The 26796-nt window shown below is 41.5% G+C and overlaps 2 protein-coding genes across 2 annotated transcripts in view; one reads left to right on the forward strand and one right to left on the reverse strand.

The window, feature by feature from the left end:
* The window catches only part of CNTNAP4 (contactin associated protein family member 4), a 479082-nt gene that overhangs the window by 130457 nt on the left and 321829 nt on the right, over positions 1-26796 (forward strand). The gene's annotated exons all lie outside the window — the stretch shown is intronic.
* Positions 15800-17630, reverse strand: LOC135984361 (myb/SANT-like DNA-binding domain-containing protein 2). The gene is made up of 2 exons (XM_065599351.1): positions 16731-17630; positions 15800-16349 (listed from the first exon to the last, which is right to left on the reverse strand). The coding sequence occupies exons 1-2, from the start codon at positions 17269-17271 to the stop codon at positions 15880-15882; spliced, it is 1011 nt and encodes a 336-aa protein (XP_065455423.1). The 5' UTR covers positions 17272-17630; the 3' UTR covers positions 15800-15879.

Below are 26796 nucleotides of genomic sequence, written 5' to 3' on the forward strand. Positions count from 1 at the left end.
GTCACTGATTGAAATGTTATTGATAGTGAATGGAAATCATTGCCATTTGATGATTAGTCAGTGACCTATGTGAAATGAGATGTTGGTTTCAGCCCAGTTTGGATTGGAGAGGAGTTCTAAATGCACGTACCTCCTCCACAAAAAAAACCCCACTACTCCTATTCCTAGCAAAGAGATCAGCATTGACTGACTGTAGAAACTGAACTGCCTTCTCAAAGCTGGGATGTGACACATTGGTCAGATAGTTTGGGGAAGCTTACACTACTGCTGTATCTTTCACATGCTGTTTTGATAGTATGATATTCCACAAAACTATTAACATGAGCTTAGAATGGCTGGAATACTCAATACATAGATGTCATAGTAAAAAAAATAAATTAGAAGTCATGGTACCTTAAGGAAATTTGTTTTCATTTTGGAAAGTATTAAATAGTGTGTTACATGTAATTAATAATTGTAAAGCATGTAAAGATATACCAGAAAAAGTGCCAATGTGTAAAAATCCATGGAAGACTCTTGCTTGTTAATGAGAATGATAGGGTGACAAAGACCCAGACTTTATGAAAACCCGCTACAAATCACAGTATCTGCTATGGAAGTCATGGCCATGTTAAAGATAGAGTCTCTTTTGTGAATGGTGAAATATGACTTATCAGTGAATTTTTTTTCAGGTCATGAATGTTGGTAAGACAAAGCATGTGTTCTCTACATGCCACATATTTTTGCCAAAAATCTGTTTTAGAAATATCTAAATACTTTGCATGGTTTTATTGTTAAATGTTGTTTGTACTATGATTAGAGAGGTTGGAAAAAGTCACACAAGATATTTTTTTATCAGACTTTGTGGGTTCATTGAAATTGAAATGTTTTGTGAAGATAGATTTAGACAAAATTCCTCCAAAAAGGTTTCAAAATTTGGCTGTTTGCCCATCTGGCTCCTCAGCCGCCTACCGGGAAGGCTTCTGAAGAGCCTGGGCTTCCAGGGTCTGCGGCTCTGGAACAGCCCAGCAGGCAGACTGCCCTGGAGCTGGAGCTCCATTCCTATTCACCAAGAATGTTGAAATTTTTGGTTTTCAGTCCAAACTGGAACAAAACCAAAGTCTGAAATATCAAAATCCTTCACAAAATGGAATATCATTCTCCACCCAGCTCTAATTATTGTTGTATTTCTCCACCTGTAAATCCAGATTACTTCACTATTGTGAACCCAGCTGTTCCGTCTTCAGTGCGAGAGTGAAAATAGGAATAAATACACTTTAGAACCATTAAAACTCACCTAAAAGAGCTTTGCTATGGATGATGATGTAGCAAATTTAAAGTCTGATATTTTACTAACTGCCAAGACTAGGGGAGGGGGAGAAGAAACCCTGGCTATCAAATGGTGATCCATAATATGGCCTCTCCTTGCTTTTTAGCATGTTTGTTTAGGGAATGCACGCTTGATCAGCCTTGATCCTTCTAAAACAAAAGATGTTGTTTATTAAATATATATGAATATATCAAAATATGGAAAACTTGAGATAGTATGGCATAAAGGTTGTATAGGCATGAGTTTTGGATGACCATATCACTTGGCTGGGAAAACTAAGAGTGACTTGGTCATCCTAAATGAGTGCCAATAAGACTTTCATACCTTTGCACAGCATACTCTCATGTATTCTTTATATGCCACATATTTTAGAAATTGATTTAAAATGTTTATTGCTACTTTATTCATATATCTCCCCCTATACAGCCAGGCTTCCTTTGATGAGTCCAACTGTTTAGGACTGAGATGAAGAAAAAAAAAATCTAAGGAAGTTTTAGAAACCTTTAAAGATGACTTGAATAGCTTTTCTAGTCAGCATAATGTCACAATTTTAGGCCAATATCTCAGGACCTTCAGAAGTAAGAGAGCAAGTGGGGGGAGGGATAGCTTAGTGGTTTGAGCTTTGGCCTGCTAAACCCAGGGTTGTGAGTTCAATCCTTGAGGGGGCTTCTTAGGGATCTGGGGCAAAAATCAGTACTTGGTCCTGCTAGTGAAGGCAGGGGGCTGGACTTGATGACCTTTCAAGGTCCCTTCCAGTTCTAGGAGATAGGACATCTCCATTTATTTATTTAAAATATTGAGTGTCTCGTTTGAAACCTGAGAATTTCTGCATTCCAATGATGTGATGATAGTGCTTCTAGTTCTGCCACTGGGTGAAATGGATGTTATTCAGTTATACAGACTTATACCAGGTCTGGATTTGGCTGAAAGGAGTTGTGCATAAGGATTTTAATACATACCAGCACTTTACATAGTTTTCTGTCTTGTTGCATTGATTGGATATTCTAGCAATGTATTTTTGTTGCATTTAGTACACAGTGGTAAAATCTGGGTACTTTGAGAATGTTTTCAATATATCAAAATATTTAAAACCGTTGTCAGCTAAATTCAGACCTGGTGTAAATGGAATTACTTATACCAAGTCTTCATAGTTCTGTGGAATGACCCTTAACAATATGCTCTTTTTCAACCTAGAATTAGATGGCTGTATTAAAGTTGTATTTTAAATGATAGCTGCGTTTCTGTATGTATGTCTGTATTTTACAAAAAGTCTTGTTTACCCTACAATCGGTAATATTTCCCATTGATTCAGGGTAACTAAAAAATGGCAGGGTATGACCCATAGGCACATCTTTTGATGAAGCTCTGCACATGTAACAGAAATGGTATGGTTTGGCTGAGTTTGGGGGAGCAGGATCTGTGAAGCCAGTACAGAGGGTCCAGGTGATACATAGATTACAGCTCCATGAAGCTCCCTGAATTGCACTGTGCACTGTGATTAGGATGGCAGGCAGGGATAACCCAAGGTGGTGGGCTTGATGGACTAGCTGTCACATAGGTTCCACAGTGTTCAAACACGTGGAAAAGGGTCTTGGAAAATATGGCCGTTACTGCAGGTTTATGGAACAACTCTGCTGTTCTGAGTCCTCACTACACAGGTAAGCCATTTGGGCTGCATGCTGGGCTTCAGGATATGGGTTATAATTTATAAAGTTTTAAAGCACTTCTTTATCTTTCAGGATGAAAAATACTAAATAAATATGATATTTTTATTAATTATCACTTACATTTTAACCATTTGTGATCTCACACTGTAAATCAGGAGTATAAATACCTGCATCATACTATTTCAGACATAAGGCACCTATTTCAGATACCCTTACTTGGGAGTTTCCCAGCTGCAAGCAAAAGGCAGAGATCAGAGATCAGCATGAAAATGATAGAGGACACACATTTTCTATTTTGCGAAGGAAGTTACATTCACAAATCATGGTAATGAAAATATGAGCTGTGTGCAAAACTCTGTGCGCAGCTGTGACAATTTACCTTGTTCTGATCTTGAATGTACAAATTTAACTCACTCAACAATAACTGTTGTTCAAAATTCTTAGCCTTCCATCCTAATGCATCTTTAAATAGAATTACCAGTGGATAGCTTGGCACATCTGTAGTTTAAAGCACCATTTGTCTAATTGTTCCCATTTAATTGAACACTACTTATTCCAACAGACTGTGAATTGATTTTAAATTAAAGTATGGTCTGGTAAAGCAAGGATTAACTTGTTTCCTATTTTTTTATAGCATCCAATATTATCTCCCTTGGCAAGTTAAGCAAATTATTTGTGTTGCTCCAGGTGATCAGGGGAATTAAACTTTTCATCTTGAATCTAGAGCCTTGTTTCTTCTTGACATACCCCTTTAACAGTTATTGTTAATGGGGGTGACGGGCATTCATTCAGGAAGAGATACTCATCAACCATCTTCATCTTGACAAGGAGCCAGGATGTCAATCACTCACCCTGAATTTTTTGCATGACAATGCCTTCTCCCTTTGATACTCTCTGGGGCACAGTGGTAGTGTTCAAATATTGGAGGGAAGTGTCTGTGTTTCCAGATACCTATGCTTGAGATCCTGAATGCAAGTCATAACTATTTTCAATAATTCTATACAGCATTCTGCCTCAACTTTTATCATATGAACCTTTTGGTACATGCAAGCCAGGATTTAACACTACGTGTGCCAAGTTAAAATTTCCCAAAACATGTTTTTTAAAGGGCAAGATCCTGAACTGTATCTAAGTTCTATTTTCCTGATCTGTGGATAGTTTGGCCCCAACTACGTGAAAACTAACTTTTTGTTCAGTTTTTGCTAAATTTCTAATAGTGGATGTTTTTAAAAAATGTTCTGTTTTGTCAAACATCTAGACTTATTTGCTCAAAATCAGATAGTCAGAATAGGAAAAATACCAAATAGCCATTTATATCTGAGAATTATAACAATTCATCTTTGTTTAAAGAACTGATCACTAAATTAGAGGGGAAACTTTTTACTTTGTTGGGATTATTTTGGTTTCTTTATAGGCAATTTTAACATATATATAGAAGCAAAATAAGGAAATGCTATCATCTGCCTCATGCAAAGCTATAACTTTGCATCTATATGTATCAGCTGTTTCTTCATTCTTGCTCATGCACAGCTATCCCTAGCAGGAGTCATTTTTGTGCTTGTAATTTATTATATTTTCAGATCTATATCAAATATTGATTTGTGTGTATATAGTATTTTTGAATGTGCATAGTTTTAAAATAAATACAGTAGTTGGCATTTGGAGGATATTTTGCACTGCACTTCTGGGGTGTAGCTGGAGTTCAAAACTTGTTGGGCCAAATCCTCAGCTGTAGTAGATGAGAGGGGAATGTAAAGGCATCTTTATGCTTCTCTGATTGTGAATAACCAGAGGGTTGCTCTAATGTTGATAGCCTATGCCCTATGGAGCAATTAGAGCAGCCAAGAATTTTTGGGTCTAGGGATACTCCAGTCATTCTCCCTGAACTGGCTATTGTGAGGATCCTCACACTAGCTTTACCTTTCTAGTGATGAAGAGGCTTAAAGCTACCCTTATCCACCAGGACATCTGACTCAACTTTGCATGTATGGTGTACAAGACATTGCTAAGGAACAAAATCCTTAATTTGGATTTTCAAAATCTTTAGACCTACATTTGCATGCACCAAATGCCTTGAGTAACTTCAAGAGCATGTACAAACCAGCTAAGCATATGCATATGCATACACACACATTGCTGCTTAAATATCCAATTGCTCATTTCCAAACCTAAAAATTAGGCTCTTTCTGGTCTAGTTGACATTTTGGACTGTGCAGCTAGATATTTATTTTATTCCATGAGATGCATGGTAGAAATCCATGTTTTGCAAACTGGTAGTATGAGTTTTAAAACCACTTCTGCTTATAAAATGGGTGTAATTTGCTTTCATTCTTACATTAAACAGTAAGGTGAAGTCATTATTCCACAAGGCTTATATTATTATTTACTTTAAAGCATTAAGAGTAGTATAATGAAGAACATTAGAGCAATATAATGAGGAACATTAAGGCAATATAATGAGGAAGTGCTGCTTAGTTACAAACTACACACTCTGTTTTTTTGTAAGAGGCAACCATTTAAATTAGCAATTTTCTAGCCATTATAGTCACCCAAGACATGCTAAGAACATTCACTACTTTGTTAAAAAGACAGAAATAATTTCTCATATGTGGGTATTTTTTTTTGTTTTTACTTAAAAAAACTGTTTATATGATCATAATGCTTTTTCCCTAAATATCAATAAATAGTGCAGAGCCAATCAGCAAAAATCTAATTATTATTGATTTCAAGACCACAGCTCTTAGTAAAGTATCTGCTTAGACCACAAATATGAACAAATAGCGCACCGGTAAGCCAGTAACAGGGACCGTATTTAACTGTCTGGAGACATCTGTTCACTTCTGGCAGGAGTGATTCTACCATTCTTTTGACTGGACATTTTTGGCTCCTGTGAAGTTAAAAATGATTTGCATTATAACACAACAGCTTCTATATTTTCTGTTTGCTGAAAAGGAATAGTAAATGTCATAAATGGTCAAATCTACCTAAGAGATTACAGAAGTTCACACCTTTACCATATAAACTTCATTTTTGTTCCTTTTATTTTTAAGGTAGTTTTGGGGCAGATCATGATTGGCACTGTACAGGTAAGCAGGTGATAAGGGACACAGTAAGCCACTTCATTTTTGCAGAGGGAAACCATTATTATGGTGTGTATACTTCCTGAGAACAAGGACAGGGGAAATCCTAACTCTGCCACCACCTCTAGACACCTGAAAGGGACTCTGTGGACAGGGGCTGACATGGTTCCCCCCTCCATTGCCCCAGTTGCTCAATGGACCCCTTGATCTATACATAGTGCTACCTGTCTTGTCAGACCTCTCAGAATTCCTGTACTTTGCAAGGAACCTCATTTTTTGGTAACTTTTTCCAACCATGTCCCATTGTCTTGCCACGCTGTTACAAAACCGCTTGATGTTGGAACACTATCTATATTACTCTCAGGGCTTCAAGCAATTTCAAAGAGTTGCTAGGTTTGTGATTGCTCCCAAATGGGTTTTCATTAGTATTTGACAAATTCATTGGATATGAACGAGGGCTGCATGGAAAACAAGAATTTCATTTCATGAAAAAAATTGGAGGTTTCAAAATTTTGTTTTTGTTCTGATGTGGAATAAAACCAAGGCCTGTTGAATTTTTTCATGAAAAAAAGACTCCCGCACCCTGAAGTATAGCCGATAACCCAGTGATTAGGGCAGTCACCTGGGATAAGAGAAATCCAAGTATAAACCCATGCTCTGCCTGATTCAAAGTGGGGAGTGAAACCTTGCTCTGCCACATCCCTGACCCTAACCATTGAGCTATTGTCTGTACTTGGAGTTTGTCTCCCGCCCAACCACTTCATCCTGGATCTGAGGCAAGTTTTGTTGAAACAGATAAGTTCCTACAAAAAAGTCTGGGTTTTGACAAATCAGCATTTTCTGAGGAAACAAGGTTTCATTGAAAAATTGACTAGCTCTAGCTTAAATGCATTATTTTAAAAAAGACATCCATGTTCTCTCTGTAGTGATCCCCTTTTCTTACCATTACCCCAGAAGTCTTTTTCTGATATTTTTTTGCTGTATTCACAACCACATGTGACCCAACCCACTTTAAGTTCTTCTTTCTTGCTCAAAGATTTCAGAGTCTGATTAGCATTCTGTTCCACTCCGTACATTTAATACATTTCATAGGCAGGGAGAGTCTCTATGTAAGTGTGGGACTTGTATGAGCAATGCCTGGGTGCTATGGAGAGTTGGTATGAAATGAGAGAATGCAAGAAAAAGGGACAAAGTAGGCACTATTGGCAAAATGAGAAGATAAAGACTGATCAAGAGGATGGACGGAGAAGCAAGGATGAATCCATATTATATCCCACATTATGATCTGTGTCCCACGTTACTCCATTGATTGGTGGTCTCTGACATTGCATCTGATGGTGATTCAGGAGTCTGTCTTCTCAGAGACTTAGGCCATGTCTACACTAACACCTATGTCAGCAAAACTTATATTGCTCAGGGGTGTGGAAAACCACCCCCATAAGCGACGTAAGTTTCACATAAGTGATAGTGTGCACAATGCTATGTTGGAGGAGAGCATCTCATGCTGACACGACTACTGCCCGCTTGTTGGAGGTGGTTTAATTTTGTTGACTAGAGCTCTCTCTCCCATTGACATTAGAGCGGCTACATGAGAGATCTTACAGTGGCACAGCTGTAGACATAGCCTTACAAACTACCGAGGAATGCCTTATGTTGAAATTTCCAAAACTTTCTCTTCTTCTGTGTTCTCTATCTCTGCAGACCCTTGTCTCTCAAATCCATGACCACAGCTTAATAGCTTTTAAGGGTAAACCTACAAAGCCCTGGCAGTGAGCCTCCGAGCCTGGATCAACAGACTTGGACTTGTGCTACAGTGCTAAAAATACCTGTGTAGATGTTGTGGCTTGGACTGGATCTGGGGCTCTGAAGCCCATCCATCTCTTTAGACCAGTGGCTCTCAACCTTTCCAGATGATTGTACCCCTTTCAGGAATCTGATTTCTCTTGCATGCCCCACGTTTCTCCTCACTTAAACTACTTGCCTACAAAATCAGACAAAAGTGTCACAGCACACTATTTCTGAAAAATTGCTTACTTTCTCGTTTTTACCATATAATTATAAAATAAATGAATTGGAATATAAATATTGCATTTACATTTCAGTGTATAGCCTATAGAGCAGTATAAACAAGTCATAGTCTGTATGAAATTTTAGTTTGTGCTGACTTCACTAGTGCTTTTTATGCAGCCTGTTGTACAACTAGGCAAATACCTAGATGAGTTGATGGAAGACCTCTGCATCCCCCGAGGGGTACATGTACCCTTGGTTTAGAACCACTGTTCTAGGCTTCAGAGCCCAAGATCCAGCCCAACCTCAACTTTTAAATGGTCTACACAGCTATTTTTAGTGCTGTAGTGTAAGCATGAGTCTGTGGACCTGGGCTTAGGCTTGCTGCTGCTGGCTATGTAGACATACCCTAACAGCCCGGGGAAAAATAAGAAAAGAAAACTGAAGAGCCACTCCTATGGTTCTGGCTCCTGCAGGTTTTGATGGCTTCTGGAACATCAATCAAAAAGTCTAGTTAATGTGGCTGATACTCCCTCCTCTTCTGCTGCTCCTCTGCTGACTGCCACTAAAGAGCAGTTTCTCAAAAGAAGCAAAATGTCAGTATTGAATGCTAACTCGAGAAAACTGAGACTATTACTGTAGGCTGCAGCACTGTCCCTTCCTTCTTCACTCGTAAAAGAATTATTTTAGGCAATATGTGTTAGACATGGAAACCTGTGAGAATTACGATATTACACAAGACTGTGTATCTCTTCCCAAAAGAATCTCCCGTTCAGTGGAATAGCTTATAGTGACACATAGTTGGATAGGGAATGAGGGCAGTGACTGAGGTTGTAAATTAGATGTTTGTAAAGTGCTTTGGAAATTTAAGAAAACACAATCAATATATATTGTGATGGTACCTCCCATAAGGCTTTATGGAAATATGCTTATGAATGTGTGTATATAACATAAATAGAATGTGTTTTATGCTACATATGCCATGTAACATATCTCTGGAAAGGTTATGATCTACTGAATGTATTAATCCTATTTGTATGAATGTATCATTTTTGTATTCGAAGATATGAATATTGGCTGTGTACTGGCTTGATTTCTAAATAACCTTAGTAGATCATTTGGTCAGTTCCTGGAGAAAGGAATGTTGAAATTAAGTACCTAATCAAGAAACACTTAAAGGACAATGAATTTTGGAATGCTCCAATCCACACAAGAAGTCTACTTGAGGATGTTCAAGGTAGCATGTGACCCATGGCTGCTACCTGGTAAGAAACTGTGAGCCATGCCTGGACATGTGACTTGCCCAGGTGACTCCAGAACTCCATCTTGGAGCTGGACTTTGCATAGGAGAGAGGAGGGGTCTCCACCCCACAAGAGAGAGTCTATTTAAGCACGTGGGAGACCCCTCCATGGGGTCTCCAGCTGGCTAAAGAGAGAACCTCTCCACCCCCCAGGATACCTGAAAGAAACTGGAACAAAGGACAGTGACTGCAAGGGGTGCGAGTGATTGCTGGACCCAGGCTAAAAGGAGATTAATCTGTAAAAGGGAGCATTCTGGAACTGGTGAGGATCTTATCTGTATTCAGTTTGATTAGACAGATTTGCGTGTTTTACTTTATTTTGCTTGGTGACTTACTTTGTTCTATCTGTTACTACTTGGAACCACTTAAATCCTACTTTCTGTATTTAATAAAATCACTTTTTACTTATTAATTAACTCAGAGTATGTGTTAATACCTGGGTGGGCAAACAGTGTGCATATCTCTCTAACAGTATTATAGAGGGTGAACAATGTATGAGTTTACCCTGTATAAGCTTTATACAGGATAAAACAGATTTATTTGGGTTTAGACCCCATTGGGAGTTGGACATCTGAGTGTTAAAGACAAGAACACTTCTGTTAGCTGTTTTCAGGTAAGCCTACAGCTGTTAGGGGACGTGATTCAGACCTGGGTCTGGGTTTGCAGCAGGCTAGCGAGTCTGGCTCAAACCAAGCAGGGCACTGAAGTCCTAAGCTGACAGGGCAGGAAAGCAGAGGCAGAAGTAGTCTTGGCACATCGGGTGGCAGCTCCCAGGGGGTTTCTGTAATCTAACCCGTCACATGTGTGGTATGTATTATTATAGTGGAAATTCGTATTTCTGGTTATTTGATTATTTTGGATCAACTCCTTCCTTCCTCTGTTTAAAAAAAAATCTGGCTGCTGCAGGGTTCAATCTTTAGGTCTGTGCACCATATGGCTGCACTCTCTGGTGCCCCTGTTACTGGTGCATGTTTGCAGTTATAAAGAATTTTTTTTAAAGGCAGCTTTTAAGGCTTCTGTTGTTTTTATGGTGAATACTGTGGTAGTTCAGCCTTTTGAACAATTTTTTACTACAGTGAGTTCTGATCAGATATCTCTACCATCTAAAATTGATATGAAAAGCTAGACTTTTCTCATTTCTAATTTCTGCTGCACTGCATGATGTCACTTACATCATGATTTAATTTACTAACACCAACTGTAACATCGTGGGTACATGAAGTACCGAAAACACTGAAATTCAATTTAGACAACATTTTTCTCAGCCCATACACACAAACATTGGGATGACAAGTATGATATAGAAACTTAACTCTGCTCCCATTGAAGTCAGTGGTAAAGTCAATGCTGAATGTGTTTAGAGCCTAATTTTGTAAACATTTAGACTAAGCTTAGGTCCTAAAAAGGGTTAAGTTTCTTGAATAAATTATTGGCTGAGAATAGTTTAAGCTCTGTAAGCGCAGCACATGAATGCACTTATACAGAGTACTGTGCGCATTTGAATTAGGAATAGGAAGACAGTTCAGAAAACATAAGAACCCATGCAAACATTTGCTCATTTCTGGAACAACAATTGTATGAAAATTCTGAAATGCTTGGTTACTTTTTTATTCGTTGTTTTCATCTTCCCTGAACCTCTGCTTTACTCAGCCAGAAATGAAACACGGTGGGGAAAGCTGTGCATTCTTGCCCAACTCACAGCTAGAAATAATGTATATCTCACAAAGGAAGCACATTTGTATGGGAATTGAAGCCAATTTTTTTCAGAATAAAAGAAAAGTGAACAGATGACCTCAGTAGGGTTGTTTGTATGTATCGGAGAGCAGCATTTGCCCAGTAAATTAGAAGCTTATGTAGTTCGGGTCAACTGAAACTATTCATGAATTTGGGTCAAATGCAGTGAACGGTTTCAGTGAAAAAACAAAATGAAAAAAAATCAAAAAGACTGAAATATGGTGTTTTTGAAATTTTTGAAATAAAACACTTTGACCACCTTCCCAGGTATAATATTCTTTTTTTAAAAAATCATGGTAGTTCCAAAAGGCCAGACTTTATTCTCTTGCACATAAATTTGCTGCATTTCTTTTAATTTTTCAACCTGTACACACTTCACAGGGATAAATAATACCAAGTTTTTTATGCTGCATACCAAAGACATTTGTAAAAAATCTCCTACCCCTATATATGGGAGAAAATAAATCTCCTGTGCTAGAAACACTGGCTTTCAAATCATGGCCAAACTCAATTATTTTAAGAATATGCTATTCACTATCCTTGGACTATATAAATATGTCAGACACCCATACTTTGCAACAACAAAATAAGCTGCAATTGCCCACCTGCCCAATATGCAAGGCCTAATCTGCATAGAAAATGAAAAATATATATCAGAAATAAATGCACCCATCCATATTATTTGCTTGTACTTTTCCTTTCCTAGACTGATTAATAGTGACTTGCTTGTTGTTTCAGTTCACCATTAATAAAACCTTCAGGTCATCAGCTTTATCCTCCTTACCCTAGTTTCAGAAGGAATGCATTTTGGGGGGTTAGGGCATCTTTCTGCATGTCTGTCTATCTCAATCTGAAATTCACGTCTTCAAGAACAGATTATTGAGAATGCTGGTGTCACATTGAGTTCAATGGCCCCTGACTTCATCAAGAATCCTAGATCCTTTCCATTCAGGCTTGAGCCCTCAATACAGCAGACTGATGGCACTAATGGACAATCTGCTCCTAGCTATGAATAGAGGCCAAAAGTCCATCTAAATATTGCTGGTGTCCTTCGGAGCAATGGATATAGAGGTTCAGTGCAAGTTACCTCAGAGACTACCCTGCTATCCATTCGCCAGAGCAGCAGCTGAGATAAACAGGGAAACTGTAACTGACGTAAGATAGCACTCAGTACATTGGGGTTGGGGATAAAGAATTGGCGGACCCAAGGCTCTGGAACTTGTTTCCATTAGAGATGAAACTGAAAGGGTATGTCTACACTACGAAATTAGTTCGAATTTATAGAAGCCGGTTTTATTGAAATCGGTTGTATACAGCCGATTGTGTATGTCCACACATAAAATGCTCTAGGTGCTCTAGTCGGCAGACCGCGTCCACAGTACGAGGCTAGCGTCGACTTCCGGAGCATTGCACTATGGGTAGCTATCCCACAGCTATCCCACAGTTCCCGCAGTCTCCGCCGCCCCTTGGAATTCTGGGTTGAGATCCCAATGCCCGGATGATGCAAAACAGTGTCGCGGGCGGTTCTGGGTACATGTCGTCAGGCCCCTCCCTCCCCCGTCACAGCAACGGCAGACAATAGATTCGCGCCTTTTTATCTGGGTTACCTGGGTTACCTGTGCAGACAACATGGAGCCCGCTCAGCACAGCTGAGCTCACCGTCACCATATGTCCTCTTGGTGCCGGCAGACGTGGGACTGCATTGCTACACAGCAGCAGCTGCTAACTGCCTTTTGGCGGTAGACGGTGCAGTAGACTGGTAGCCTTCATCGGCGATCTGGGTGCTGGCAGCCGTGGGGCTTGCCTTTTGGCAGTAAATGGTGTATTATGACTGTTAGCCGGCCTATTACAAGTCGGGTCATCGCACGTTAGCAGAGTCTTCCCCGAGCAGCCGATTGTGCAATAGGCCTGAAGACCATCGTCATACACCGCCCCGTATTTGCTGCCAAGCACCCAGAAAGATGCCGAGGGCTATCAGTCACGCTGCACCGTCGTCTTAAGATGTAAAAAAATAGATTTTCTCTGTATTCATTTGCTTCCCCCTCCCTCCGTCAAATCAACGGCCTGCTAAACCCAGGGTTTTCAGTTTAATCTTTGGGGGGGACCAGTCTGTGACAGTTGTTTGTGTCTCTCCCTGATGCACAGCCACCGTTCTTTATTTTAATTCCCTGTGCCTGTACGCCATGTCGTCACTCGGCCCCCCTCCCTCCTTCCCCTAGGCCGTCAGATACTACGTTTGCGCCACAGCTCGAGCCGAGAAGCGGTTCGCGCCTTTTCTTTGAATTCTGGGTTGAGATCCCAATGCCCGGATGATGCAAAACAGTGTCGCGGGCGGTTCTGGGTACATGTCGTCAGGCCCCTCCCCCCTCGTCACAGCAACGGCAGACAATAGATTCGCGCCTATTTACCTGGGTTACCTGTGCAGACAACATACCACGGCAAGCATGGAGCCCGCTCAGCTCAGCTGAGCTCACCGTCACCATATGTCCTCTGGGTGCCGGCAGACGTGGGACTGCATTGCTACACAGCAGCAGCTGCTAACTGCCTTTTGGCGGTAGACAGTGTAGCATGAGTGATAGCCGTGGGGCTGGCAGCCGTAGTGCTGCATTGCATCAGCCCCTTCCAGGCGATGGTATATTATGACTGGTACCCATCGTCGTCATACTGGTATGGCTGTCAATCATGGCCACCTGGGCAGACATGCTACTGTTTTGATGATGACGGTTACCAGTCATAATATACTATTTTCTGCCAATTGCCCAGTATTGTCTGCTAAGCACCCAGAAGAGGCCGAGGGCGATGCTGGGTGCTGGCGGACGTGGGGCTGGCAGACGTGGGGCTGCATTGCTACACAGCAGCAGCCCCTTGCCTTTTGGCAGATGATGGTATTTTATGATTGGTAACCATCATCGTCATATTGGTATGGCTGTCACTCATGCTGCAGCGTCGGCTGCCACCTTAAGATGTAAAAAATAGATTTGTTCTGTGTTCATTTGCTTCCCCTTCCTCCGTGAAATCAACGGCCTGCTAAGCCCAGGGTTTCCAGTTTAATCTTTGGGGGCACCATTCTGTGTGACAGTTGTTTGTGTTTCTCCCTGTTCCTGTACCTGCACGCCATGTCGTCACTCGGCCCTCCCTCCCTCCCTCCCGCCCTCCTTCTCCTGGTCCATCAGATACTACTTTCGCGCCTTTTTTCTGACCAGGCGCCATAGCTAGCACTGGGATCATGGAGCCCGCTCAGATCACCGCGGCAATTATGAGCACTATGAACACCACGCGCATTGTCCTGGAGTATATGCAGAGCCAGAACATGCCAAGGCGAAACCCGGACCAGGCGAGGAGGCGATTGCAGCGCGGCGACGAGAGTGATGAGGAAATTGACATGGCCATAGACCTCTCACAAGGCACAGGCCCCAGCAATGTGGAAATCATGGTGTTACTGGGGCAGGTTGATACCGTGGAACGCCGATTCTGGGCCCGGGAAACAAGCACAGACTGGTGGGACCGCATCGTGCTGCAGGTATGGGACGATTCCCAGTGGCTGCGAAACTTTCGCATGCGTAAGGGCACTTTCATGGAACTTTGTGACTTGCTTTCCCCTGCCCTGAAACGCCAGAATACCAAGATGAGAGCAGCCCTCACAGTTGAGAAGCGTGTGGCGATAGCCCTGTGGAAGCTTGCAACGCCAGACAGCTACCGGTCAGTCGGGAATCAATTTGGAGTGGGCAAATCTACTGTGGGGGCTGCTGTGATCCAATTTGCCAGGGCAATGAAAGACCTGGTGATAGCAAGGGTAGTGACTCTGGGCAACGTGCAGTCAATAGTGGATGGTTTTGCTGAAATGGGATTCCCAAACTGTGGCGGGGCCATAGACGGAACCCATATCCCTATCTTGTCACCGGAGCACCAAGCCACCGACTACGTAAACCGCAAGGGGTACTTTTCAATGCTGCTGCAAGCCCTGGTGGATCACAAGGAACGTTTCACCAACATCAACGTGGGATGGCCGGGAAAGGTACATGATGCTCGCGTCTTCAGGAACTCTGCTCTGTTTCGAAAGCTGGAGGAAGGGACTTTCTTCCCGGACCAGAAAGTGACCACTGGGGATGTTGAAATGCCTATCGTGATCCTTGGGGACCCAGCCTACCCCTTAATGCCATGGCTCATGAAGCCGTACACAGGCAGCCTGGACAGGAGTCAGGACCTGTTCAACTACAGGCTGAGCAAGTGCCAAATGGTGGTGGAATGTGCATTTGGACGTTTAAAAGCGCGCTGGCGCAGTTTACTGACTCGCTCAGACCTCAGCGAAAAGAATATCCCCATTGTTATTGCTGCTTGCTGTGCGCTCCACAATATCTGTGAGAGTAAGGGGGAGACCTTTATGGCGGGGTGGGAGGTTGAGGCAACTCGCCTGGCCGCTGATTACGCGCAGCCAGACACCAGGGCAGTTAGAGGAGCACAGCAGGGCGCGGTGCGCATCAGAGAAGCTTTGAAAACGAGTTTTGTGACTGGCCAGGCTACTGTGTGAAACTTCTGTTTGTTTCTCCTTGATGAACCCTCCAAACCCCCCCCCCCCGACCCGGTTCACTCTACTTCCCTGTAAACCAACCACCCCACCCCACCCTCCCCTCCCCTCCCGCTTGCAGAGGCAATAAAGTCATTGTTTTTTCACATTCATGCATTCTTTATTAGTTCCTTACAGAGGTAGGGGGATAATTGCCAAGGTAGCTGGGATGGGTGGGAGAGGAGGGATGGAAAAGGACATACTGCATTTTAAAACTTTAACTCTTATTGAAGCCCAGCCTTCTGATGCTTGGGCGATCATCTGGGGTGGAGTGACTGGGTGGACGGAGGCCCCCCCACCGTGTTCTTGGGCGTCTGGGTGAGGAGGCTATGGAACTTGGGGAGGAGGGCTGTTGGTTACACAGGGGCTGTAGCGGCGGTCTCTGCTCCTGCTGCCTTTCCTGCAACTCAACCATACGCTCGAGCATATCACTTTGATGCTCCAGCAGACGGAGCATTGCCTCTTGCCGTCTGTCTGCAAGCTGACGCCACCTATCGTCTTCAGCCCGCCACCTCTCCTCTCGTTCATGTTGGGCTTTTCTCATCTCCGACATTGACTGCCTCCACGCATTCTGCTGTGCTCTATCAGCGTGGGAGGACATCTGCAGCTCCGTGAACATCTCGTCCCTCCTCTTACGTTTTCTCTTTCTAATGTTCACGAGCCTCTGCGAAGGAGAAACATTTGCAGCTGGTGGAGGAGAAGGGAGAATTGGGTTGTCCATTTAAAATGGGGTTTCAATGTAAAAGGAGGGGGCTGCGGTTTCCCGGTTAACATGCGGCACAAACACAAGTAAACCACCCCCCCCCACACACACACACACACGATTCTCTGGGATGATCACTTCACCCCTCCCCCCCACCACGTGGTTAACAGCGGGGAACATTTCTGGTCAGACTAGCAGGAACGGGCGCCTCTAAATGTCCCCCTTAATAAAATCACCCCATTTCAACCAGGAGAGCTTTCTGGAGATGTCCCTGGAGGATTTCCGCTCCATCCCCATACACGTTAACAGACTTGCTTGCTTTTTTTTTTTGTAATGTTTACAAATATTTACAAAGTTACACTCACCAGAGGTCTCCTGTGTGCCCTGAGGGTCTTGGGTGAGTTCGGGGGTTACTGGTTCCAGGTCCAGGGTCACAAACAGATCCTGGCTGTTGGGGAAACCGGTTTCTCCGCTTCCTTGCTGCTGTGAGCTACCTACAGTACCTCCATCGTCATCTTCCTCGTTCCCCGAACCGTCTTCCCTGTGTGTTTCTCCAGTGAGAGAGTCATAGCACACGGTTGGGGTAGTGGTGGCTGCACCCCCTAGAATGGCATGCAGCTCCGCGTAGTAGCGGCAAGTTTGCGGCTCTGCCCCGGACCTTCCGTTTGCTTCTCTGGCTTTGTGGTAGGCTTGCCGTAGCTCCTTAATTTTCACGCGGCACTGCTGTGTGTCCCTGTTATGGCCTCGGTCCTTCATGGCCTTGGAGATCTTTTCTAATACTTTTCCATTTCTTTTACTGCTACGGAGTTCAGCTATCACTGCTTCATCTCCCCATATGGCGAGCAGATCTCGTACCTCCCGTTCGGTCCATGCTGGAGCTCTTTTGCGATCCTGGGAGGACTCCATCACGGTTACCTGTGCTGATGAGCTCTGCGTGGTCACCTGTGCTCTCCACGCTGGGCAAACAGGAAATGAAATTCAAACCTTCGCGGGTCTTTTCCTGTCTACCTGGTCAGTGCATCTGAGTTGAGAGCGCTGTCCAGAGCGGTCACAATGAAGCACTGTGGGATAGCTCCCGGAGGCCAATAACATCGAATTCCGTCCACACTACCCCAATTCCGACCCGCAAAGGCCGGTTTTATCGCTAATCCCCTCGTCGGAGGTGGTGTAAAGAAACCGGTTTAAAGGGCCCTTTAAGTCGAAAGAAAGGGCCTCGTTGTGTGGACGTGTCCAGGCTTAATTCGGTTTAACGCTGCTAAAGTCGACCTAAACCCGTAGTGTAGACCAGGCCAAACACAGTCTTCTCCCATTTAAAGCATTGTAGAAAACTCACCTCTACATTTTCTCACAAGTTAAGTGTGTTGTTACCACTTGGAGTCTGTTGCCACTTGTTACCACTTTGAGTCTGACCCTTAAATTAAAAGATTCTTATGGGCAGAGAAGAGAAAGGGCACTATACTCTTTTCCTGGGTTTCCTGCTACATAAAAATGTATGAAAAAGATTGCCCTGATATTATGGTGATGAATGCTTTAGAAAAACATGCAGTATTAATAATATGGCCATGGAGCTGCACAGCCAGTACCAGTATGGTTTATAGTCCACCCCTGAAATTTTATTCTCATTTGTTTTTCCTTTTCTTTTCCTCCTTTAATTTGTACCCCATGCAGTACTTGCTTACATGTTTTATTTCAAACTAATAAATCATAATTTGTGTGATTTTTTTTAAATATAGATAAAGTAACCTAGAAGAAATGCCAATAAAAACAAGTTGCATAAAAGCCTTAAATAGAAAAAAGTTGTTCTTCAAACCAGGCTAATCCTACCTCTCAATAGGCTCTCAATAATATTACAACCAGATAGCTGCAGAACCTCACTCATTCATGAGCCTTTCTTTCTCCCTTGAAGCCTGCACCTCTCTGTTTCTACAATAGAATATAAATGTAATTTTAAAAAGACATGTTTAATCTCTGCTGTCATCCACTCTGTATTTTAAAAATGGCATCTTTTTACTCGTAGCTAGAACCACTGAAAGTTTATCTCTTCAATGAAAGTTCAAAGTGATAGTGTTTAAACTATCTCTAAATTAATCTGAATAGGATTTAATCACTAGAGAAGAGTTTGGCAAGTAATTCTGACTGATTCATTTTACTTATTTTATTGTTCACAAATTGTTTTTGAACAAATTTAATTTTTCTCAAACTTATTTGTGTAAAATAATTAATAATTTCTAGGTTTAATTTTTGGACTGTAGATTGAACAAATTTGGACCGTGTTGGTGAGTTTTGATCAGACATATATGGTAAACTTCCGCCTTGGGGGCCTAATCCAAAACTCACTGAAGCCAGTTGGCTTTGGATCATGCTCTTGGTACATATAGCTCTTAAAATAGGTTGATAAGGTGAATATTTCCACTTGTGGGGGGCAAAATACTGTCTGGCTTGTTATTTAAAAATGTGGTTCCATGACCACTGCAGCCCATAAGCCGGTTAGCAAGAGTATTAGAGGATTACAAACATAATCAGCGCACTAGCATACAGTGAATTTGGTTTTTAAAAAGTTATATATATAATGTGTATGTGCATATATGTTAACTATATAATGGAACACTTTTTGCAGTATTTTTCTCAACTCTAATTAAGAGCTCACTGCACAATACAGTATTTTTTTCTTATTACTCTACTTATCTTTCTCTGATATTTATAATGTGTGTTTCACCATGGCATGGCATGTGCTTAAGTTTCTTGTTTGTCGTCCTGTGGCAATGGTGATGAATGTTGATGAGATGGTAACAATATAATTACAAAACTGTTTATTTTAATATAGCTTCCTTCATCTGAAGTATTGCAAAACTAGTGTCAGAGAGAAGTAGAGAGAGGCTGCTATATAGAGTTGGGTTCAGTGAATCTCATACAGTTGGGGGGGAAAAAGGCAAAAGGCTAGTTAATGCTGGAATAGAGAAACAAAAAGATGAAATTTAAATGTGACAAAGAATAGATAGAAATATCCATTCCTACTAGTTACAATGACAAAATAACACAAAGATGTGGTAAATGAGAAAAGGGAAGTGTGAATAGGGTTTAATATCAATCATAGACAATAGCAAAGGGCTTTTTAAAGTGCAAGATTTCGAAGGTCAGAAGGAGAGAGAATTACGTTAAATGAAGGCTGGCCCATAACTATGGAGACAATTCTTGATTCAATTCCTGTATTTTTCTGCATAGCTAATTCTATTAATATCTGATCTGAATATTTGTAGATAGTCTGTGAAATAGGTAAGTCATCAGAACCGGATACCTTTTATCACAAAGGTGCAGCAAGTACTTTGACTCAATAATAGCATCAGTGTATGTATCTTAGTCAAGTATGGCTCCCATTACCCTAGTATCTTAGCACCTTACAATCCTCGTAACAGTCCCAAGACATACGGAAGTACTGTTACCCCCATTTTAAAGATGGGGAAATGAGGCCCAGACAAACTAAATGAATTGTCAGGATTACACTGGAAGTCTGTAGCAGAGCAGGGAATTAAACTTGAGTATGTTTACACTTAAAATAAAAGTCACCCGCAGCAGTGATCTCAGAGCCCAGGTCAAGTGACTTGGGCTCATGGGGCTAAAAATTGGTTTAGATACCTGCTCAGGCTGGAGCCCCAGGCTCTAACACTGAGGTGATGGCCTCAGAACCTAGGCTCCAGCCCAAGCAGGAATATCTACACTGCTACTTTAAGGCTCAAGCACAAGCCAGAATCAATTAACCCAGAGACTTGCTGCCGCATTTTTGTTTTTTTGGCCGTGTAGACATATATTAAGTCTACTGAGACCAGGCTAATGCCCTAACCGCTGGAGTGTGCTGCCTCTCCTTCCAGTAAAGCTGACTAAAAGGCTTATGTTTCCCTAGTTTTGGAGAAACAGTATTTTAGGGTCAAAATTAAACCGAAGTTCCTAAGATTAGGTGTCTAAACCAATAGTTAAGCATTTAAATAAGTGACCTGATGTTGAAAAAGTGCTGAGCACTCAACTGTTCCCGCTGAAGTCCACCTAAGTGCCTGCATATGGATATAGAACCTCATTTTAGGCACCCATTTGGGGAAAATTTGTACTAGATTTTAACAAAGTATCTCTTGTGCACTCTATCTTTGGACATGAAGGACCCAGTTTGCTTCTACAGTGTAATTCTCATCAGCTTCAGTATAATGAAGTATAGAATCTGTCTCTTTCAATCTGATTTTTATCATGAACTTAACTGTACCTTCCTTTTTTGTGGCCAAATATTGTGGGCATTAAAAAGGAGGCCAGCTTGGGAAATTCTAGCAATTAAGTTATGAGAGATGAAATCAGTATTCAACTGTTTTTTTTCCTTGTGCATCCCCTAAAAGCAAATAGTTTGTTATTCAGTGTGTTCATTACTGTATCTTAATATGAAGCCCCATCTTTTAATTATCCCTATCACCCATGTAGATTAAATAAGAAATAAAAAACCTAGTATAATGGTGCATTCAGATAGTGCATGATGAAGTTGGATTTGAAAATAAAAAAGCTAGCTGAATGCCTAATTTGATCCTTCCATAATATTAAAGAAAGAGAAAGCAAAATAAATAAGAATGTAAAATATTATGCAGAAATATTGAGATTGGCACATACACAGATCAGACAAGTTTAAATCATATCCTGAATAATGTATTGATAAATTAATCAAACCAAAGTGATCAACCATGTTATTTAAAGAAACGTCTATCAAATTTTATATCTCTTAAAAATATATTATGGATTTTATATATTTGAAAAATCCCATGTTTCTCTTTACAAGTTTTACCATTCTCCATTTATCAGACTTTGGGGAAAATATTACCCCCCCCTGCTCAGGCTTCTCTATGCCACTCTGGTCACATTTAGGGTAGGTCTACACTTAAAAAGCTGCAGCGGCGCCACTGTAGCTCTTTGGTGATGACACTACTATGCTGATGGGAGAGTTTCTGCCATCCGTGTAGTTAATCCACCTCCCCAAGAGGCAATAGCTATGTCGATGGGAAAAGCCCTACCATTGACATAGCATAGTCTGCACTGGAGGTTAGGTCAGTACAACTGTGTCTCTAAGGGTTGTGGATTTTTCACACCCCTGAGCAATGTAGTTATACCGATGTAAGTTTATAGTGTACACCTGGCTGTAGGGTCTGTAAAGGAAATTGCAAGGAATGGGGAGAATTCCCCAGGTGCAGGAGCAGTATAGGTCCTGTTCTTGGGGGTGAGGCTGGGAGTACTGAGGCAGGGGTGCTGGAACAATTTTTGTAGTGGGGGTGCTGAGAGCCATTGAACCAAACTGTAAACCATGTATATGATAGAAACCGCTTCAAGTCAGGGGGTGCTGCAGCACCCCCTGCATTCCTAGTTCCAGCACCTATGCTAACTGAGGGAGTATGTCTATTGAGTTCAATACTATGGAGAATACTAATGTGCACCCCATAGGCAGCTGCAGGGAAGATGGGTTCCACAAAGCAATACTGCATTAACTTGCACTGGGGGACATTTCAGTGCCCCAAATCTGGACATCTTTGCTTTTCTCTACCTGTGCTCTGTGTCTCAAGAAGTTCAGCACAGAATCTGCCCGGTTGTGTTTTGCTGTGTTTCTAAAAAATCAGTGAATGTTTGTCTGCCATTTACTTATATGTCTCTCTTCTCCAAAGAATCTGAAAACATCCCTTACATATTTGCTTTTCTAGGCACCAGTTTTACTGCTGAAATCAGGAGGCACGTGCACTGCTCTTTCAAGGTTAGAGTATGTGCCAAATCATCATCATCTACAGAACTGTGGAACTGGAAAAGAATAATACAAAAATTCAACCTGTGGAAAACCCAGTGTATTAACTATTCTTAGGGGACCGATGAGTGACAGTGTGGAAGGGGGGGGTAAAGAATGTGGTCCTCCTTTTAATTCTGTTGAATGTTTGGATCTGAAGTGAATCCTGGTTCCAAGTCCGAGAATATGAATTCCTTGCCTCCACTGTGCTCCTGGGAGACATCCCTCACCTTAACAGCATGGTAAGCTTAGTGGACATGCTGATCTTGTCTCTTCAGTTACACTTCACCTCCCGCTCCTAGGAGTGTAGAATTTTTTAATCAGAAGTTAATGCTGCTTTATGCAAATCACAAAGGGCCCATAACAGGAGATATTTGTATGCAGGGGCTGCCACCTACTTAGGGATTCGGATGAGAAAGCTGAGTAGCCTCTTCTTACCTTCTTCCCTGTCCTATTTGGGGTATATTTAAACAACTTTATTCTGCTTTGCCCCATTCAATAGCTGGAATATTGAGTTCTGAGATGGCTGCTACAGGACAGATGGAAAAGATCACATCTGGGCTCATGCATGAAACATAAAGGACAGTGATCTTAAAAAAAAAAAAAAAAAAAAAAAAAAATCTTTCAACAACAGTGGTGGCGGGAGAAGAGAATAGTAGCTGGAGAAACCTGCTAAGTACCCCCAGTTCACTAATATCTTGTTTACCTGCTATTCTCTGAGGCACGTGGATGCTGCGTCTCATGAGGGAGATCAAATTCCTATGAATCTTCTATGCTGAAAAGAGAGAGAATGGGTGCATTATAGACTATTGTACATAAAGGGCAGCCTAAATGAGTGTGTCTGAAAACTGTTTGGCCAATTACATCCAGAATAATGCAGCAACCAAGAAGGATTCCTCCTTTTGTTTTTCATGAAAAAGAATCGTACAAGTGTTATCAACGGGTCATTTTACATTCAGAACGAGACAGCCTCCACAAAAATCTGTTTGTTTCATGGTATTGACTGGGAGAAATGCCTCAGCTCAGTCTGCTCATGTGGTTCTTAATCATGCTGCCATTGCCAATATTCCAAATTTGTCTTCTCCATGTAGTGCTGCTGGGCAATGGAGAAAAGGGGAGACCCCCTCACAGACTTATGTGAAGAAATTCTACTGCATTCCTTCAAGGGATCATTATAACATGCAACCACTAGTTCTGGTCTATGGCTTTGAGATATTATAGGGCTTTCTATTTTTGGTTTTAACTGATGAACACCAAAAAAACCACCCTTGATATAATAAAAAGAAGAAAAGAAATCAGTATTTATCCAATAAACTCCAGAAATCCTTACTTACATCTAATGGTTTGTCTACACAGACATGCGTATTTTTTGTCTACACAGAGCAGTAGGATGTGGTTTCTAAACTACATGAATATGTTGCACATTAATTGGTCCAGGTAGAACCTGTTGGTGTGCACTAAAGATTCCTTAGGGTGCTTTAACGTAGTGCTGTTTGAAACAGTACTGTGTTAAAATGCACTAGGGAACATTACAAAGAGATTACTCATTATAGTAAGTATATAGAGTAAGCATATACCGTAATGCATAATATACATTAGTCGGTAAGGAACAAACAAAGGGAAATCCTTGGAAAGAGGGAAAAAAACATTTTTGGACACCTACATAAAATAATAAACTTGCTTATTCCCCCAAAATGAAATTAATACCCCCCCCCCCAAAAAAAACAGAAACTGTAGGTATTAAGAGTTACTTTGTCAAATGTGACATATAGACTGTGTATGTCTGCTTCTTTTTAATTTGAGCTAGCCACCATATTAGTGTGTGCTCTCTGGCAATGCATCAGAAGAATGAGGGAATTATAAACAAAAAAAAGTAATAGGATTTTCCTTATATTATCCCCCCAAAGAAAAGTTGCTCAAGAAAAAGAGATGGAACAAAAATCCGTGCCTTTAGGGAAATAAGTTTGTGCCTAACACATTGAAGGAGATCTTCAACAAGAGTTAACCTACAGTAAGTAAAGATTGACCTTGCTCTGTAAAAAGCTGTCTGGATGAATGAAAAGTGGGCTATTTGCTGTATAAACTCAGTACTGACAGGGCATACATAGTTGAATTTTTGAAAGAGCTGAGTCTTATATTTGTGACTGCACAACTTGCACAAATTGGTTTGTTGTCTTCTTCATTCTCTCTCTCTTGCACATGCTTCGAAAACACACCAGATTTGTATCCCAAGTCAAAAATTCTGCTGGCAAAAGAACAATTTCAGTCAAATTAACGATAGCGAAGCTATATTGCCTAGCTTTTCCACCTTAACACTGTGGAAATCAAGCTTATATAAGATATACTGACTGTTTCGTAACAACTAGGGTGACCAGACAGCAAGTGTGAAACATCGGGACGGGGTGAGGGGTAATAGGAGCCTATATAAGAAAAAGATCCCAAAATCAGGACTGTCCCTATAAAATCAGGACATCTGGACACCCTATGTAACAACAGAGCACTTGTCTGTTTTCCACTAAAGTGTCAGACCTTGAACATGAAACAATTGCATAGAATTAAACTATTGTGGTCTTGCAAATCCTTTCAAATGGTCTAACCAAAATCCTATGTGGGCAATCCATTCATAATTACTTTGCTAACATCTCCTAAAAGGGAGGGCTTTAGCTTTCCATGTAAAGAAATAAAATCAGATTTCATACTTGCACTATAGTTTCCTGACTATAGATGACAGTGATAGAGTATTAGCAAGAATTTTTGGATCTGCTCACTAAGTGATTGAATCTAGTTTTTATTCATATCAATTTCCATGATGCATTGCAAAATCACTTCTCTATAGTGGGGATTAAGAGTGGCTAAAAGAGGATGAGCATCTTGAAAGAAGATAAAATGGCAGGCTTGGAATGTACAGATGACCCTGTAAATTCAAAGTTTTGAGGTGGCTGCTGGATATGATTGTTCTTGGATGTAGTCAAGCCAAAAGAGTTTTTTTCAATTACATTTTTAGTATCTAGAGAAACTGAAGCTCTCATTCAAGAATATCTGCACTTCAGAAATGTAGAAAAATCCATATTTTCCTTACTCAGATGCTTCTTTCAGAAGATCATGATTTTCAAATAAGTGATTTCCCCTTCTTTAGGCTTGAAACCCTCACCTCCCCTCTCAACCTGAGCTATAGTTTTTATGTAAGGCAGTAGTTCAGACTCCCCTTACACTGGAGGATCAGTGCATGGTGTGGAAGCAAAAATTGTTTTTCTCCAACAATGGTTTAGTAAGCATTTAGGAGTCAGATTTTCAGCTGAAAATAGTACAATTTTTATTAACTGAATGAGTGCTGCTTGGCTCAATCTGAGTCTGCTCAGGCTTCTGTTGCTATGTTGTTCACCCTGGACGTGCTCGGAGTCTTTGATTAGGACACGCAAGTGAATGATGACAGACGTGGGATGGGTTTAAATGGCAGCCCACAACTTTATTAATTTAACACAGAGGAAGGGGGCTATATGCCCTCCTCTGCTCTCCTATAACAGGAATTTAATCAGGTCTAGTGCAGCGAAAATCTCAAGGTAGATCCTCTTGCCCTACCTCTAGGACTCAGCTCACTTCTGAATCCTCTTCTCCTCCTTTCAGGTTGGGGGGTTGAGGGTGCTAAGGCGGGACCTCAGTCCATGAAGACTTTAGGGACTGAAGACCTCCAGACTCATGGTCTTGAGGATTCTGTGCCTTCTCTTATGGACACAAGGGTTACCAGTGAAATCCTAGGTCAGGGTCTCATTTACCTCATTTAGCCTTTTTACCCTTTATTCTCACCGGACACTGGCTGAAAGTTGTGATGAGCTAAACAGTTTTACTTTTCCAAATATTAAACTTTAAAGTCCTATTCCATTCAACCCAACTCTGCCTTCATGATGCTGTGAGAAAGGTGAAAAACCTACCAAACCTCGTCCAGTTTGGCTCAATGGGAAAAACTGCCTTCCTGATCCTGAAATAAGTGATCAGCCAGACTGACAGCATCCTGAAAAACTTAGCTCCTGTACTACAACTAAGGAGAGAGGCTGAATTTAAATAGAAGGGGGAGGACCCCAGGGAGAGGGGTCTGCTCTTACTTTGCCAAGCATGTGCTCTTCCCTTCTCCCCATCTCTTCTGGGCACTGTACATCATCATCCCTGCTGGGCTAATCAAAAATCCTTCCTGTTGTTTCGGGGGAAACCATAACACCAGAATTAGTACACGCACCACTATGTTGATGGTACAAATAAATTACAGTTCATTTCTGTTCTCTATGTACCTCAGCAATTTTCTGAGGATGCAACCCACTGACAAGGATGTGTCTTTACTTAAATGCTACTTGCAGTTGTCAAACTTGGTGATGCTGTTGAATACTGATTCTGCATTTGGTGACTTTTGACAATGCTGACAGTGAAGGAATTTCTCTCTCTCTCTCTCTCTCACACACACACACAGCTTGTTCCTTGATGAACTGATTTAAAGTAGGTCGTCCTCTGACATAGCTTCAAAATATTATTGGTCTGTATTGATTAGAGTTGCATAGATATTTGTACTAAATAGTAAATAATTGAATAATGAACAAATTGTAACTGGTCAGTGCCCATGCTCAGTTAGGCATCATGGTCCAGCAGAT

This window comes from Chrysemys picta, chromosome 6, assembly GCF_011386835.1.
Source record: "Chrysemys picta bellii isolate R12L10 chromosome 6, ASM1138683v2, whole genome shotgun sequence".
NCBI lineage: Eukaryota > Metazoa > Chordata > Testudines > Emydidae > Chrysemys > Chrysemys picta.

Excerpts from the sequence above, each read along its gene's own strand:
- LOC135984361 (XM_065599351.1), bottom strand. The coding sequence starts at position 17,271 with ATGGAGTCCTCCCAGGATCGCAAAAGAGCTCCAGCATGGACCGAACGG. Across the intron at positions 16,350-16,730 it reads GGGCACACAGGAGACCTCTG|CTGCAAATGTTTCTCCTTCG; the intron begins GTGAGTGTAACT and ends CTCCTCCACCAG.